Source organism: Antrostomus carolinensis, unplaced genomic scaffold (assembly GCF_000700745.2).
Source record: "Antrostomus carolinensis isolate BGI_N321 unplaced genomic scaffold, ASM70074v2 scaffold6679, whole genome shotgun sequence".
In the NCBI taxonomy this organism is placed as follows: Eukaryota; Metazoa; Chordata; class Aves; order Caprimulgiformes; family Caprimulgidae; genus Antrostomus; species Antrostomus carolinensis.
Window position 1 is genome coordinate 1 of NW_010339119.1, and position 17600 is coordinate 17600.

Genomic DNA, 17600 nt, shown 5'->3' on the forward strand with positions numbered 1-17600 from the left:
CGTTGGTTGTCCCGGCAGATACGTTTAATTCAGATTTGAGTTCAGGGAGCAGCTCCCAGTGCCTGCACTCAAACCCCTTTTGGAGTTTTGGTTCCATTAATTGCTTGTACATTTGCTTAGAGTTGCATCGGGACGTTCGTTTCCCTGTGGGGATGTGGCCTGTCCTCTTGCCCTTACCCCAGAGTACACAGTCCAGAATACAGCTCTTCACCAGCCTTTTTCCCCTTGATTTCAGAATTTTCCTGTATGGCAGCGTTAATTATCCAATGTGATTTCCTTTCTCGGTGAACCGCCTCAGCCTGGCAGCAGTGCCCTGGTTCGTCACCGAGCACGATGCACGGTCTGGGGTGTGTAGCCTGGTTCCACCTGCCCAGAGGCCCAGGGACACCGAGGAAAAGCTGTGTGGGAAAAAGCACGATTCTTACTCATCCATCAGTGACTTTGCTTCTGTGTTTGTGCAGCTAGATCGCACGGAGAGGATCAAGAACTGCCAAAACCCAGAATTCTGCAAGAAACTGATTGTGGACTACTACTTTGAAAAAGTGCAGAAGCTGAAATTCGGCGTCTATGATATCGATAACAAGTCGTTTGACTTAAATGACGATGACTACCTCGGAGGGATCGAGTGCACGCTGGGACAGGTATGCACAGAGACGTGTTAAGTGATTGACAAAGTAGCAGCCAGTGTTGGGTTTATGATGGCAAACAGTGAAAGACTGCTTTATCAAAGGCTTTGACACGTTCAAATTTGAAAACATCTTGTTGATCAGGTTAGTTTGCGTTGCTGTTGAATGTAGTTAGAAAAATCTCATCCATCACAAAGTGAAGGTTAGAAATGGTTTGTAATTAATTGCTTAACTTAAAGAGGCGTTTGTAGCACTAAAGGCAGTCTGGGAGTAAGGAAGGGATGGTGCTTGGAGAGCTCTAATGGAGTTTCCTTTGCACAAAGTGATTATCAGGCAGTAAATTCAGGAAGTAAGGCTGTTTGAGATTCTGTATTCCTTTCTTGAGGAGAGGTTTGTATAGCTAGGTAGGAGAAGAAAAGTGGGGTTCATGTTATTAAATAAAGACTTGATAAATTAAATAATCTTTTCTGATTTTGAATACTTTTTGGCTACTTGTGATGAAATGCCTCTTGTGTTTCAGGGGTAGCAGAAATAGGAGGCTAACGTTAGATTTGGAGACGTGTTAGTGAGTACTGTGTTGTGGATAGTTAGAGAAGATAATTTTCTCTGCTTATCCAACTCCTGAATTGTTCAGCCATTCAGGACCACAAACTGATGGCTGTTGCTGCTGGAAATACATTTAAATCTTTTCAGATCTTTTAGGAGAGTTTGAAAATCTTGCTCCTGAAGAGTAAGTCTTTGATCTTTATCTAACTTAATATTTATGTTATTTGTCTTTTAACCTTAGGTTGTTTCCAGCTCATTGTTCACCCGACCGCTGGAACTGAAGCAGGGAAAGCCAGCAGGAAAGGGCACCATTACGGTAAATAAAGTTTCTGGGTGGACAAAATGGTTTCTCATTCTTTCACATGTTGTCTGGGGCAAAGTGACATTTCTGGGTTTCTATCAGTATATCTTCAAATGCTACATGTGTACAGGAAAGATAGATATTTGTAACTACAGTTTTCTTTCATGGACAAAGTACAAGAAAAACTCTGTGGGGTTTCTTGTTTAATTTTTTTTTTCCCCGAAAATTTTCTGTGGCACAGATTTCAGCAGAGGAGATTAAAGATACCAGGATTGTGTACTTGGAAATTGAAGCCCAAAATTTGGACAAAAAGGTATTGATTTTTTTAAAATTATATTGCATACTTACATGATACTTACAGTTAGTGCCTTTTGGCCAGGAATCTCTCTGTATTTTCATACATTCAACTAAACTGGGTGATCCATGTATGGAAAAAGGCTCACTGTAAACGAGAGAGGTAATTTAATGTTGAAAACCGTGATGACAAATCAGAAACTCAACTGGGAAGTTTAAGTTTTGAGGGATTATTTTGGCTTTGGAATATTCTGTATATTAATACATAATTCAACTACATAATTGTCTCCAATGAATATTGTAGCTGTGAACTGAGCTTTCTGTAATGTTATAAAGGAAGAAAAGATGGAAATTTAGGTGTGCTACCTCAATGTTATTTTAAGTCAAAGACCAATCCAGGGATTTAGTGACCTCACTGCTCAGTCAGCAAAATGACATGATTTATAGTGACAAAAATGGTCTGAGGAGGCGGTTTTGGAATCAGAGCTGACAAATGCTGGTGACTCAGAAAGTGCAGCAGTTTAAAAAGAGAAAAGTAAAATAAAAGAGAGGAAATCAAATGTAAAGTTCGTTTGACTTCGTGTTTTGTTTGAGGTGTTCTGTACTGATTAGGCAGCTCTTCTCCCATCTGAGTAAAATATAGGAGGCTGATTACTTCTGTTGGGTTTTTGTTTGCAGGATTTCTTAGGTAAATCAGATCCATTTTTGGAGTTTTACAAGCAGAGTGATGCTGGAACGTGGCAGCTGGTGTACAGATCAGAGGTAGTGTTTCTACACTGATGTTTTTCTGGAGTTGATCAGACAGCTTACTCCTGCTGAAGATGGGAGTCCCCCTCCTGGTCATGCACTGCACCAGTTCTGTGATGAAAGGGATTCTGCTCACAGACCTGGCAGAAAACTGTTTCTTTGCTGCCTGACTGGATGAAGCTGTCTCAGTGAAGATTCCAGCCACGCACTGAGTGAGGAGAGTGGCAGGACTCTCCTGCCTTTCAGTGGTGATGAGCTGCTAGACTGGCTTGTCTCTAAAATTTAACTTGACCCTGAGCTTCAAGTTTGTGTTTCTTACAGAGCTTTTGCTTGGCCATCCGTGCGCTTTGGGGTTGAACGGGCTGAGGCTGTTCTTAGCCGTGCAGAACCCTCACATTATGTTTCTTGGTGAGTTGCACACCACAACCCTCACATGATGTTATGCTGTATTTTTTTTTAAGGTGATTAAGAACAACTTAAATCCATGCTGGAGGAAGTTCAGTGTTCCCTTGCAGACGTTCTGTGGTGGAGATTTTAATAAACCTATCAAGGTACGGCCTTCAGAAATTCTCTTTGTTGTTATAAGTAATCCAATCCATGTTGATGTTAACTATGAGTTATCAGGGTGTCTAGTCAGATTTAAAAAATTAAATTGCCTTTCTAGAATAGTAGTGTGGCAGATAAATGATTATATGTCTATTAAGTACAAAGTCTGTATTAAAACATCATGAGTTGTCAAATTAAGAAGTCAAGAAATGCAGAAGTGACGCATTTTCTCATGATTAGTCATAAGAAGAATTAGAACTGATTTTTTCACTATTCCAGCCAGGGTTTCAGGTTGGGTTTTGGTGTGTGGGGTGGTTTTTGGGGGTTTGGTTGTTTTTTTTTTTTGGTTGGTTTGTTTTTAAAAATTGTGGCTTTCTAGCAGTTGTTTTGAAGTTATCTGAGAAGCTCAGATATGTTGGACAAGCTTGAGGGCCTTAGGATACTGATGTAGAGAGGACTTTGACACATCCATTCATGAGACTGGCAGACTTGTCCCAACTCTCTTTCAGTCTATTCCAACTAGAAATTTGGTTTTGAGTCAGAACTGCAATTCCTTGTGGTCTTGTACATGATGACTAATTCTCTCTGGCTTATGGAGGTGGTAGCAGAACAATTATATCTTTTAATACATTTCTGCAAAAGCAAATCTGATAGCAGATTAATTAGTTAATTTCTGTTCAAAGCAATGCATTGATAATGTAAAGGCATTTAAATCCATAGATAGTTCTATGTGGGTACAGTCTCTCTCTGCTTATCCAACTCCTAAACACTTTCCATTTGCAGAATTTTCCCGCCTCATCCTGTCTGTGAGGAAATCTCATGCTGGAAGTTTGACCTGAAAGGTTTAGCAAAAAGCATGCATGCTGATGTTTTTATTTGTGCAGCATGGCAAGTCCAAAGAATTCCTGAGATTGGTAACTTGGCAATAGATGTTCAGGTGTGCTGGGCTTGTTGATATGTTTCAATGTTCTAAGTGGTGTTCATGAGCTTTTATTGTTGGGGAATCAACAGTCATAGGTCAGGAAGAAGTCCTCCTCTTGGTGCAGAAGTGAGCAGCAGATGCGGAAAGGAGACGATGAGGAGATTCCTGTTATCATTTGTCAAAGCTGACATGAGGTGGCAAGGTTGACACATTCTATTACAAGACTGCATTTGCCTGGGGGTTTTTTGTGGTTTATATTTTGGTTTTGTTTTGTTTGTGTGTATGTTTGATTTGTTTGGGGCTTTTATTTTGGGAGGTTTTGTTTGTTTGTTTTCCAGAAGCTTTCTGTGCTTTGGAATTCACTTTGGAATCACCTGCTTCTTAAAAATGATTAGTTCCTCTCAGGCAAAATTCTTGATGCATGTGTGGATCATCTATTAAGTTTCACAACGCAGGTGTGAAAAAGGATTGTACAGTTCTTGTACTTAACAGGTTAGGCGAGTCAGTCAGAAAGGGGAATCCAGGCTGACAGGCAGGAGTTTCACCAGCAGCACTAAAGAATATTCTATTGCACTGGTGTAATTTTTCGTCTGGTCTTTGCTACCCTGAACCTCTTGGTTGAGGCTTCCAAAAGCTTCGGTAGGAGCAATTATATATGAAATAACAGTAAGCAAAGGGAGAACTCCTTGTACTTCAGCACAGCCATTTTGATGTGTCCCCTAAACATCAGCTTTGCCAGCTGTGTATGTGGATGATGTACTGAATATGTGCATGAACATAAATCTTTTGATCAAATTAACAATGCTATGTAATATTTCAGTAATTCTTTGTGAGGTAGGGTGATGTTTGCCTTGTTCTGTGTTAAGAACAGCTCAGATTTGTGACACAGCCTCATCTTCTTGACATTTTTGTTAAAAATAGGGGCAAGTGAAAGTAATGTGTCTCTCCCTCATAGTTGTTTAAATGGAAATAGCTAATGTGAAATTTATGGGTGTTGGTATTGGGACTAAAGCTGCCAGTCCACGTGTTTGATGGTGTATACACAAAGGCAAATCCATTTTCTGTGAATTTTGAAAGCTCCTCTTGTAGATGAAAGGGACCTTTTACCTGCTGGCTGTATTCCAAATCTCATAATGAATACTGGATATTTCATTTGTGAAGAAACAATTAATCAGTAAATAACTATGTACAGTGTTCTGCAGTATTTCTAGCAGCATTTTGTTTGCAGCAGCACCAGGCTTTGGGCTGCATACAGTGAATCTTGACCAGTTTTAAAAAACCTTTGCAAGAAGAGGTTTGTTTTAAGCTGTATCATGCTGTGAATTAATAATGAAACTGGTCCTAAATACAATCTTATCGGTGTGGCTGAGTGGGAGAGCAGGAGCAAGCAGGAGGGGAGAGGAGGTGCATGGAGGCAGCAGCTGCTGAATTCTCTGCAGCTCTCTGGGTGTGTTGGTGAGAAGGAGACCCTGCACTGGGTGTCAGCACCCTGGGTTCTGCATGAGAGCCTCCTTCATTGCCTCCCCAGCATAATCCAGTTGCTTGTGGGTGGTGTTTAAACATCAGAATTGTTGAGAGAGGCAGAGTGGAGTTCAGGCAGGAGGGTGGGAGTTGCTTTATGGTTGAGTGTGCAGAGAGAGGAGATAAAGGGGGAGAAGGGGGGCACAGTCTCTAAGGTGATCTTGTTTTCCTGTTAAGAGGCTGAAGGCTGACGTGGTGCTTCCCATTTGGGTGGCTAGATGAGGTTATAATTCACTCAGCTGTTGCACTGGTTTCCCACTCACACCACTGGAGGATCCCCAGTGGATCAGTGTAGTCCTAAAAGAACCCTGGCTCAAATTCAGGTATCTAGCCATTGAATTTGACATCCCTATCGAGGTGATACCCATGGGTTCCTCTTGTCCTTCATCCTGAGGAGAAAGCTGTCACTGTGATTTATACTGGAGTAACATCAGCTTCTTGATTCCTGGAGGCAGATCTCGGGGAGAGCTTTGGAATCTGTGTAGCTTGTGAAGTTCAATGGGGGAGGAAGCAGCTGTTCACAAACTGTTTCTTGACTGACTGCCTCTGGAATTGTGTTCTGCAGCTGTGTGTATTGTGCATGTTATAAATGCTCCTCATAGTTGATTTTGTGGGGAGCTGTTGACCATATCTGTCTTGCTGTGTTTGCTCTAAGCCATCGTTATTATCCCATTTTTATTTTTAAATGCATTGCTTTTTTTGCATTATCTAGTTCTAAAGCTTTCCTTCTGATTTAAACATGGCTGGTTATTAATGAAGTCTTTATACTTTGATTGGTATAAGATGCAGAAAAAGGCAGACTTAGGGCTCTGTGGAAATTACCATTTCTTTGTAAATTGTTGCTATTGCTGGGCAGAAGGAAAGAGTATGTTCAGAAAGTGCTTACATAACAAACTTTTAATTGCTGCTTCCCATTATTCTTCCCATATCTTGTCCCGGGTGATCTCACATTTATATATCTGGGCTGTGAAATGTTGGGGCTTTTGGTGGCTTTGTCTCTTGTGTTTAAACTGGGAACAGCTTTTAATTAAAACTTGCACTGTGTGTCCTTAAATGGGGGAGCAATGGAACATCACCTTTTTCTGAGGTTCACCCTGAGTGTCTCTTACTGTCAGGTTTCAGTTAGTGATGTGGGTGACACCAGCAGCTCAGATGTGCCAGGGGAGTTCACCAGCATCGCTGCAGAGCTGTCAGTAGATCCCGTGGGGAGCAGCTGCTGTCCCCCCTAGTGCAGGACATTTCCCATGGCTTGTTCTCTCTTCCCTTTCAGGTCCAGTGTTCAGACCATGACAGCGACGGGTCGCACGACTTGATAGGAGCTTTTGAAACTAACCTGGCTCAGCTGCAGAAAGCGGGTGACGGCTCTCCGGTGAGCTTTCTCAGTCCCCCCTAACGTAGTCCATAGTTCAGTCTTTCACAGACCCTTTTTAATGTTGACCTCAGATCTATATTTTTACTTGTTGCCTCCAAAAGTGAATTTTCCTGTCTCTATCTTTGTGTTACTAAGCCAACATCTGGGAAGAATAGAAGCTGCAGTGAGAATGATACTGCTCAGTTTTCCTTGGGTACAGTTACCATTCCTGTTCCTAAAGGCATCCTTGAGCCCATGGTCTGCAGGCTGCCAGCCACTTTTCCCAGCAGTTCAGCTTGCTTTTGCCTCTGTGGCGTCAAGTGGAAATAAAAGGGCTTGTTCATGCTTTAATAGATGAGTCCAGAGGTAGGGCTTGTCTCAGGTAACATTTGTGCTTGAGCTGGTCACCTTCACAAGCACTGTGGTCCCCTTTCGAGCTATCAGAGAGAAGCAGTGCTTCCAGGGAGCACGCTTCTTACCTTGTCTTGGGCATCCAGTTTAGAATAGGTTGAATCATTTGCTGGTTTCTCTCTGTTGTCAGCAGTGAAAACCTGAACTCTCATTCTCATTGAGATGTCTTGTCTGAATTCAGACGAATCCACACACAGGATGGAGCCTAGAACATCATCCAGTTGCCAGTCAGCTTGATTTCTGTGCTGTAATCCTAAAGCTGGTGGAAGGTTCTTGCCTTTTTCCCTCGCCCCTGTGAAAAATTATTTTTTTTTAAATCTTCTGTCTGGGGCTCTTTAGCTTGGAGAAGAGGAGACTGAGGGGAGACCTCATTAATGTTTATAAATATGTGAAAGGCCAATGTCAGGAGGATGGAGCCAGGCTCTTAGTGATGCCCAATGGTAGGACAAGGGGCAGTGGGTGTGAGCTGGAACACAGGAGGTTCTGCTTAAACTGGAGAAGAAACTTCTTTACAGTGAGGGTGCCAGAGCCCTGGGACAGGCTGCCCAGGGAGGGTGTGGAGTCTCCTTCTCTGGAGACATTCAAGACCCGCCTGGACACCTTCCTGTGTGATCTCATTGAGGTTCCTGCTCTGGCAGGGGGGTTGGACTGGATGATCTTTCGAGGTCCCTTCCAATCCCCAACATTCTGTGATTCTGAAATCAGAACTAGCGCGAGTGAAACAGAACAGTGCAGCACTGCCATTGGGAACCTGTGTCCTAGGCTTTTCTGGCCTCCCCTACCCTGAGATTTTGCCTCCTTATCTTCTGTTTGAGTGAATTCCCTTCTCTTAACCAAAAAAGAACCCGATCATGTTAAGAGAAATGCTCATTATTTGTGATCAACTTTTTTTCCCTCGGATACACTGATGCTGTTCCATGTTACAGAATAGCAGTTATGTTGTTGAGGAGAGAGATTTTCCTGAGGTCTTTCCTCATGTTTTGCCCAGTGTTGGTAGCAAAAGCACCCCATTTGACTTACCAGATAGCAGACAAAGTAGTTGCAAACCTTTTTAAAATTAAGTTTCATAATTCTGCCAGTTATTTGGGTAACTCTGAAATTGTGTGATGTCTGACACCATTCTGTTTCCAAAATTTGCCCTGCTGTAAATGCAGATATTTTGGAACTTGTTTTTTGTGTGCTTGCTTTCTGTAGGTGGAATTTGAATGCATTCATCCTGAGAAAAAACAAAAGAAAAAGAGCTACAAAAACTCCGGCATACTTAGGATAAAATCCTGCAAGGTAGGGAGATTTTTGTTAGCTTTTGTCTTTTTTATTTTCTGATTGTAATGAAATCTGTTCTAATGGGGAGGAGGCGTAACACTGTCTGTCTGTTCCTCTAGATTGAAACAGAATATTCCTTTCTGGACTACGTGATGGGAGGCTGCCAGATTAACTTTACAGTGAGTTGTTTCCCCACTGCACACCTTGGTAGATGACAAAAGCAATGAAGTTACGCTCAGTACTTTTATTTGCAGTGCAGATGGTTGGACTTAAAGGTCTTTTCCAACCACTATGATTCTGTGCAATGCCGTGTGACTTTGCAGTGATGAAGACTGCAAAGACCAAATTATATATATTTTTACTTTCTGTGATCAAGTAGCAACTTTAATGGAACTAGAGTTCCTTACACTTTTGAGAAATTGATTCCATCTAGCAGTGGAAAGGATTACTACTTCTTAAACATGCACGTGTCCCCGCAGGGAAAGGTACGCGGGCTTGTTTACCTGTCCCTGTGTAGGGCTGCCTGTGTGCCTGGGAGGAAGGGAGCTGTGTGGGCCTGGTCTAACCCTCTCTTTCTGGTTAGTTCTTCTTATGTGCTCATGGTGATGCATCAGTGACTTGCTGTCATCATCTTGACTGGTTAGGTGGGTGTAGACTTCACTGGCTCCAACGGAGATCCCAAGTCACCAGATTCTCTTCACTACATCAGCCCAGACGGGATAAATGAGTACCTGATTGCCATCTGGAGTGTGGGCAGTGTAGTCCAGGATTATGACACGTATGTAATGATCTTAACTGATCTAGCCACCACATCAAAAATGTGTCACGCTGGCGGACAGTGATCAAGGCTGATAGCTTGTTCCAGAGCTGTAGCATTTGAGTGACTGAGGTGCTGCCTTTCCTTTGGAGATCCCTTCAGGAGCTGCTGCTGTTTCTTCTGCTTCTGTCATTGCCAGGGAGGGCAGTGTCAGCCCTTTGTCATTTGGCCTATTTGCTTGATTTGTCCCTCCAGCTCTGCCCTTTTATGGTCCTTAGTTACTCTGCATCGTTGCTTTAGCTGCTCACTAATCCCTTGTTGCTGATGGTGCATTTCAAACATGAATGCCCTGTCTGATTCAGTGGGAACATGTTTGTCAGCTCTGTCCTTTAGCCAGACTCTGGCTGGGTTGGCTTTTCTGTTGCTACTTCAAAATCTCCTGATAGTCCTGTGGGCTCCTGCACTGAAAGAAATTCTGAAGCTGTCAAGCCCAAGCCTGCAACCCTTGGGTAACTGGTGGCTGGCCATGGGGAGCTGGGTGGTGTCCCCATTCCTTGTAGCAGCAATTGAACCTTGGTGTCCAGCTGCTTTCCGGGAATAAAACAGAATAGTAAGTTATTAAAGAATTGCTCTTGCTCATTTCCTGTTGTTGCCCTTTCTCTCCAGGGACAAGCTGTTTCCTGCATTTGGGTTTGGAGCTCAGGTTCCTCCTAGCTGGCAGGTAGGGCCTTCACGACGCTGGGCAGTTGCTCTGTCCACATCTGCATTCCCTAACAGTTTGTAATGTCCCCTTTCCTAGGTATCTCATGAGTTTGCTTTGAACTTCAACCCCAGCAACCCTTACTGTCAAGGTGAGGACACCTCTTTATTAATATTTCACTGAGAGAGGCAGATCTTTGAAGTGTTGTCTTTCTTTTGTAACTGGTGAAAAACAGATGCAGCAGCAAGACATGCAGCATGTCAGAGATGCTGACAGCAGTGGGTGTGTGTTTGTGGCAGATGAAGAAATGACCAACACCGAGATGTCTTCAGGCATCAGCACTTTATTGAAGCTTTGTACTGCTGATATATCCTTTTTTCCCCCCACACGCCCCAAGCACGCGCCAGTCTTTCACTTTTGATTCGTTACCGCTTATGACACAGGCAGCGAGCACGAGCCTAAACAATTGAGATGATTGAATAATTCCACCTGTTCACGAGCCATTCTTTTACTGCTGACTGGTTACTAATTCCAGCACACAAACAATCTCTTCTTTTGTCTCACACACATTCTTTCTTGTTATTCTGTTTTTTGTTGTTTAATTTTATCTTCGCTCAAGGTCAGGAATTAATTGCTCAAGGCTGAGGCCACCTGCAGCTTCAGCTCTTAAAGCACCAACATGTGTTGATGCAGACTTCTGTGCAGTCTGTGTAAGCTCCAGTGAAGGGGTCTGGATTTAATATGATTGTTAGTCTGTGCTGAAATTTTTGTTGCTGCAACTTGGTTCCTTCTGGTACATTACTGGGTTCAGCTCAGCAACGTGCCTGTGCTGGTCACACTTCCAGAACAACCATCTCCTGTTAGAGACCATCGTTACTTCATCAGCAATGTGTGTGTTTGAATGTTAGTTTTTAAAGGGTTGTCTTAAAAGCTTATTTTCTTTATAGGCATTTTATTTAGTGGAGTTGTTTCAGTTGTTTTTAGTGGCTGCCCTGTAACCTGGATTATGACCTTTTAGGACTAAGAACTTTCTCAGCTTGTTAGTGGCACAGAATTCTTGAACAACTATTTTTAAGTCAGTTCAGTTTTTCTCTCTGGTCTAAGACCACCAAAGAATAGAATCTGAGATTCAGTGTTAAAATCCAAGTGTTTCCTCGGTCAGTTCAACATTTTCTGCCTCACTGGGGTCTGTGTCTTTGCCCTTCTCTGTCTTTTTGTCCCTGTGCAGTAGTTTCGATAGTTACTGCACTAAAACCTGCATGGTGGGCAATGCAGGCAGCAGTGGCAAATGAAACTACATTGATACAAGCCAGGAACAGGCCAATTTAGATGGATCCACAGAAGAATATGCACCATTTAAAATCAGACTTCTTAAAAAAATTGTTTAATTAACAAAAAAAGGTTCTTTCATAGGAAAAACCTTTAGAGATTGCTGTTTCTGTTACAGGAATGTTTGAATCCTGAATTGGGGATCATTGTTTAACTTTTAGGCAAGGAAAATAACAAGTTACTGTTCCAGAGAGTGTCTGACCTTGTTGTCTAATTAGACTATAAGCAGTTAAACAAGACAAATTGGATGACAAGGTAGAAAGAACAAGGTAAATGTAGTCATCAGCATGCCTTTGCTGAATTATTTTTCCCACAACTTCCATGAGTTTTGTGATGTTAGAGGCACAGAGAGTAATGTGAAGGATGTAGAATGGAGGAGAAACCTGCAAGTCCTATCTCTGCAGGTGTCTGCTGGTTTCAGCCCCGTGCTTTGTGTGTCTGTGGTTATCCTGCTGCTTGTTTGTCCTTGAGGAGTTCGCAGCTGCGTCAGAGTTATTATCCTTTTGCTGTACTATTTAGTAACTCTTATAAAAAATTACTGGAGAAGTTGTGAGGCTCTTGTGACAGCTTCCCTTCCTTGTGTTACAGGGATCCAAGGAATAGTGGATGCCTACCGCCAGATCCTTCCTCAGATCCGACTCTATGGGCCAACCAATTTCTCTCCTATTATAAACCACGTGGCGAGGTTTGCGGCGCACTCGGCACAACAAGGCACTGCTTCAGTGAGTGCACATCCTCTCCTCTGGATCTGCCTTGGGTTGATATTTGTTTTCCATGTTTGTGATGGGACAGTGATGTTGTCTTCCTTCCTTAGGATCCCATGGTGGTTCCTAGCTTACAGAGAGGCTGTTGGCCCTCTCTCGGTGCATACTGATGTGAGCCTGTATTTGGTAGATGTTGACATTAGTTTCCATTGCTCAAGTGATATTCATTTCTCCTTTTCACAGTTTGCTGGCATTGCACTTACTATTGAAGTATAGAGGGGTGCTGTGTTGGCTTATAGACCGGTTGGACTCTGTCAGCAGTTGCCTCACTCTAACCTCTCTTGCCAAGCTCCATCCCCTGCAGGGAATGCACACAGTATATTTTATTCCCAGTAATTGTGCTCTCAAGAATGTACACAAAGACCATGTCCAGGAAAAATATCAGAGAACTGAAGTATCTGTCCCACTGTGGGACATGCAGAATCAGGACATCTAGAGGGTCACATCGACAGAGGAGTCAGAGAACTGTTAAATCAGGATGCGAATTGCATTGCAGAGCATCCGTGCTGCCCTCCAGCCGTGCTCCGTGTCTCATCTGTGCGCTTGCGTGGCCGTGGCTGCTGTTAAAATTCAGCTCCTTTTCTTTAAACTTTGTTCCATTTGTATGAAGGACGCGTGTTTCCTGATGGATTGAACCGATTCCATTTTGACAGGCCAAGCAGAAAGACTTGTGATGTGCACTCTGACACCTGCTTTATGCTCTAGCGTGTCAGTAATTTTGGTTATACTTCGGTTTGTGTGTACATCGAATACATCTCCCACCCTGTGAAGTGCTTGGTCTAGGGAGATCCATTTCTTACATTTCCGAGAGTATTTTTTAGCCTTCTCAACACTTGGGGAATCTTCTTATTTCTCTTTATATTTTAAATATCTCTACTTTTTCTTATAGATGAAAAACTAACTATTTAAATAAAGAATCTGTCAGTAATGGGGTGCAGCCTTAGTAACACAGGTGTTAACTGGATTTTGGAATTGGAAATTCAGTTTTCTTTTATTTTCACAGTGTGCATCTCGTTTGTTTTCATTTTAAGTCTATAGATAGCTGCTCTAAAAGGGTGGTTGCTCATTTTGGAACCAGGTACTAAACCTTAGCCCCTGGAAAAGGAAGGAAATTTTAAACACTTTACCAAAGAATCATCACAGAATCCCAGACTGGTCTGGGTTGGAAGGGACCTTAAAGCTCATCCAGTCCCAACCCCCCTGCCATCAGCAGGGACACCTTCCACTAGACCAGGTTGCTCAAAGCCTCATCCAGCCTGGCCTTCAGCACTTCCAGGGAGGAGCAGCCACAGCTTCTCTGGCCAACCTGGGACACTGTCTCACCACCCTCACACCAAAGAATTTCTTCCTCACATCTCATCTCCATCTCCCCTCTGCCAGTTTCAAGCCATCACCCCTTGTTCTCTCACTCCCTGCCCTTGGCCAAAGTCCCTCCCCAGCCTTCCTGGAGCCCCCTCAGGTACTGGGAGGCCACTAGAAGGTCTCCCCGGAGCCTTCTCTTCTCCAGGCTGAACAGCCCCAACTCTCTCAGCCTGTCCTCACAGCAGAGCTGCTCCAGCCCTCGCATCATCAATCATCAGTGATCATCAAACCATGCTAATGTGTTGGTTTGAGGTATTTTTTTCTTTCTAGAAAAGCTCCTGTATTCTTCCCCTTTTGTTATCTCCAGAGCATCTTTGTGTCATGACATTTGTTACTGCTGTATTTTGAGATTTCTAATACTTATAATTTAAATTATTGGTAACTAAAAAAGAAGATTTTTTTGAGTTACACTCCAGGGATATTTAATACTAAACTTTTGCCTTTTTGAGGTTTCAGTGAGTAAGGCAGCATCCATCAGTGAATTTTGTATGCAGCTTTGCTGATTTACTAGTACTTTGCTCATCTCTAGTACTTTCTGCTGATTGATGTAATTGTTCTTTATAAATTGAATTTAAGTGTCTATCTTTTTTCTAGCACAGGGAAATCAAGTGCAGAATGAAAGGAACTATGCATATGAAAAAATGGGAATAAACATAAATTTCTTTAATATTTTGGTTTTGTCTTATCCACAGTAACATCTGATTTCTTTCTTAGAGTTAGAAATTGCTCCAGTTGGCTTCAGTTATGTGAGCTTTGGTGTTGAACTCCCTAACAGGGTGCTTTCTAATGTTTTTCAGCAATATTTTATCTTGCTGATCATCACAGATGGAGAGATCACTGATCTGGACCAAACCAGGCAAGCGATTGTTAATGCCTCTAAGCTGCCCATGTCCATCATTATCGTTGGAGTTGGTGCAGCTGATTTCAAAGCAATGGAGTTCCTTGATGGAGACAACGGTGTCCTGAAGTCCCTGACAGGAGAACCAGCTGCACGAGACATTGTCCAGTTTGTGCCTTTCCGGCAGTTCAAAAATGTAAGTTGTCTTTAACTTCAGAAGAGTCCTGGTGCCAGTATATGTGCAGTTATTACATCTGAAAAATGAGCACGGGTCTAGCAAGGGCAGGAAGCTGCAGGCTCAGAGTGCTGTCCCAGCTGCCTGTTCCCAGGGAGAGTTGAGATGTTTGCTTCTGTGTGCCTCCTTGGAGCTCTCCTGCAGCTTTTCTTAAAGAGCTCTCGTTGTATCACTGGGTTAGTATCCTGCCACTCGGCTATTGCAGAGTTAAAGGAGTAAAGGAGATGTTTTCTCTCCTGGGATTGCAAATGTTTAGGCAAGGAACTGAGATCATATTGTCAGTCTCTGATGCTGAGGCCCAGGAGGGATTTAAGCTGAGATAAGTCTTCCCTGCTATTGAAAGCAGTCCTGTCGTTCCCCAGCTCCTCCCTGCTTCCCCTGTGGCACTAGCATTCGTGCATGGTGCACAGTGAATGGGGTTGAAGAGTGGAGTCAAATGAAAACCCCAAATCAGAGAAATTGGTAGTGGCTGGGGCAATTTCCCACCCAGAGCAGGGCTGTGTGAGCCTCGACTGGAGATGGGAGCAGTGCAGAGCTGGGAACGAGTGATTTTCATCAGCAGTGCTCACTGGGACCTACTGGAAGCGCTTCTAAAGCTGCAGTGAGGGACTCTTGGAACAGGGAGCGAGACGTGGCAGGTGGGGGGCTGCAGTCTGAACTCTGCAAGAGAGCTTGTCATGGGGCTGATAAATCCTTTCTCTGCACTATTTCTGATTTTTTTTTTCCTCCCTGTTCTTACAGGCTCCCCGGGAAGCTCTTTCCCAGGTGGTTCTGGCTGAAGTGCCTAAGCAGCTGGTGTCCTACTATAAATGGCGGGGATGGCCACCTGTGAAACCACCGGAAACAAAGAGCCTGTAGATTGCAGAAATAAACAATGTATGTGTAGATTGCAGAAATAAACAATGTATGTGTAGATTGCAGAAATAAACAATGTATGTGTAGATTGCAGCCTGACCCTGGCTGCCCGTATCGCTGCCTGAAGGGAGCTGTCTGCACCCACACTCGCCCTCGCACACTGTGGCTGCTCAGTGCCTCGGGATTGTACCATTCACACTAATTCTGCCTGTGCTCTGTATCTTTGATCTTCCTCTTCCTCATCAGAAGAAATGTAAATATGGAAAAGCCACAACTGCTGGCAGTTTTTGTCACAGAAAAATAGACCTTGTTGGTTTTCCACCTTGCAACAGTGACACATCATATACCACACGTCACTGCTGGACATCTGCTGCTTGGTGTCAGTGTGGGCATGTGCATGGAGCTGCTCACGCTTCCGCGCTGGGTTTGTGGAAGTGCTGCAGTCGTGTTCACTGTCATGATACTTCTCATGTGTTCCTCGATAGGTTTTTTCCCTTCTGTCAAGCTGCCTTGGGAATGGAGACCCTTCTGCACTGGTTGGTACCACGGTCTGTTGGTTGGATGCCTGGGGTGGTTCCTGGTGTGCCTTCATAAAGTGCCAGTATATTTTTGTACGTAGAGGTTATTTTTAAATTTCAGTGGCCATACTTTGCTGTCTTTTTTTTTAAATCATATGTTTCTACTAGCAAAAATTGCTTCCGTGATGGCCACCTGCTTGGAGCCATTATTGCAATTTAAGAACACTGCACTTTGCTTATTTGTGGGGTGATTAATGAGGATTAATCATTAATTAATCGGGAGGTGGGATTAATGAGTTATATTAATGTGACTTTCAAAATCCAGCAACTGGAAGCATTGAAACAAAGATTATTTGAGTGATTTCTTTGTGTCACAGAAGTTATGACATGAAGTAACTATCTGTGGAACTCCAAAGAGGTGCTTCCTTATCCTGGGAAGTGGGAAGTGTGTATTACCTGGTCTGGGGACTGTAGAGCCCCGGACATGATAGCAAAGCAGAATTGTTTTGAGAGGTGGGGAGTTGATAGTTTGTTTCAAAATAGAGATAAAGAAACTTGGGCTTGTCACTGCACTACAAGTGGTCATCACTTTCAATTTCATAAATAAATAATGTGCTTTGATTTACATAACATGTCTGGACTCTGTTTCTTTTCTGGGCCTTTCCTTTTGTTTTTCAGCAATGTGGATGGTTTGGTTTATGGAAGGTCTTTGCTATAGCAGTAGCCCAGGGGTGATTCAGCATCTGAGCGAGCCTAGGTTGAGTGTAATCAGCTGCAAAAGCAGAGCAAGTTGTCCATCATCGTTAGTTTTGTTACCTGTTAATCACTAAGACTGCTGAATGTGTGTCCTGCAGCCCCGTCCTGCAGATGAGCTGTTTCCTCACTGTCAAATTATGAAAGAACTCATCTCTTCTACCAGGTAAACCAGGAAATGGTGAGAACACATTGGAAGACTGCCCTGGTGATTCCTGCTATGGAACTGGTGGGTTACAAACCTGTGTGAAACCAGAACCTGGGTTTGAATCCAGATCCTCAATTAGACTAATTGTTCTGGACAGTATCTGCTGCCACGCTAGTACATAGTTGTGTTTGAAGGGCTGTGGGTCTAGGACCGTAGGAGTAATTTGTTCTAGTTTTTTATTCAAACCTAGTTTTGACCATGATCTGTTCTCCCAGGTTCACAGGCAGCAGACAGCTTCCTCTAGAGAAAGCTGGGCTGTCTCTCATGAAATACTCCATCTAGCCTGTGGCAGCCCATTTTCTTGTACTTAGATCACAGAATCACACAGAATGTTGGGGATTGGAAGGGACCTCGAAAGATCATCCAGTCCAACCCCCCTGCCAGAGCAGGAACCTAAATGAGATGACACAGGAAAGCGTCCAGGTGGGTCTTGAATGTCTCCAGGGAAGGAGACTCCACACCCTCCCTGGGCAGCCTGTCCCAGGGCTCTGGCACCCTCACTGTAAAGAAGTTTCTTCTCAAGTTTAAGCAGAACCTCCTGTGTTCCAGCTCACACCCATTGCCCCTTGTCCTACCATTGGGCATCACTGAGAAGAGCCTGGCTCCATCCTCCTGACATTCGTCCTTTACATATTGATAAACATTAATGAGGTCACCCCTCAGTCTCCTCTTCTCCAAGCTAAAGAGCCCCAGCTCCCTCAGCCTTTCCTCAGCAGGGAGATGCTCCACTCCCTTCATCATCTTGGTGGCTCT

The 17600-nt window shown here is 43.5% G+C and overlaps 1 protein-coding gene across 1 annotated transcript; it reads left to right on the plus strand.

Annotated features, from left to right (window-relative positions):
- Positions 1–298: 298 nt before the first annotated feature.
- Positions 299–15371, plus strand: LOC104518287 (copine-1; the record flags this gene model as incomplete). The annotated part of the gene is made up of 14 exons (XM_010175719.1): positions 299–641; positions 1414–1488; positions 1715–1786; positions 2446–2529; positions 2976–3065; positions 6774–6872; positions 8460–8546; positions 8648–8707; positions 9173–9306; positions 9952–10006; positions 10085–10136; positions 11903–12036; positions 14238–14474; positions 15255–15371. Coding segments are annotated over 14 exons (1639 nt in total), but the record flags the coding sequence as incomplete, so codon positions are not given.
- Positions 15372–17600: the final 2229 nt, after the last annotated feature.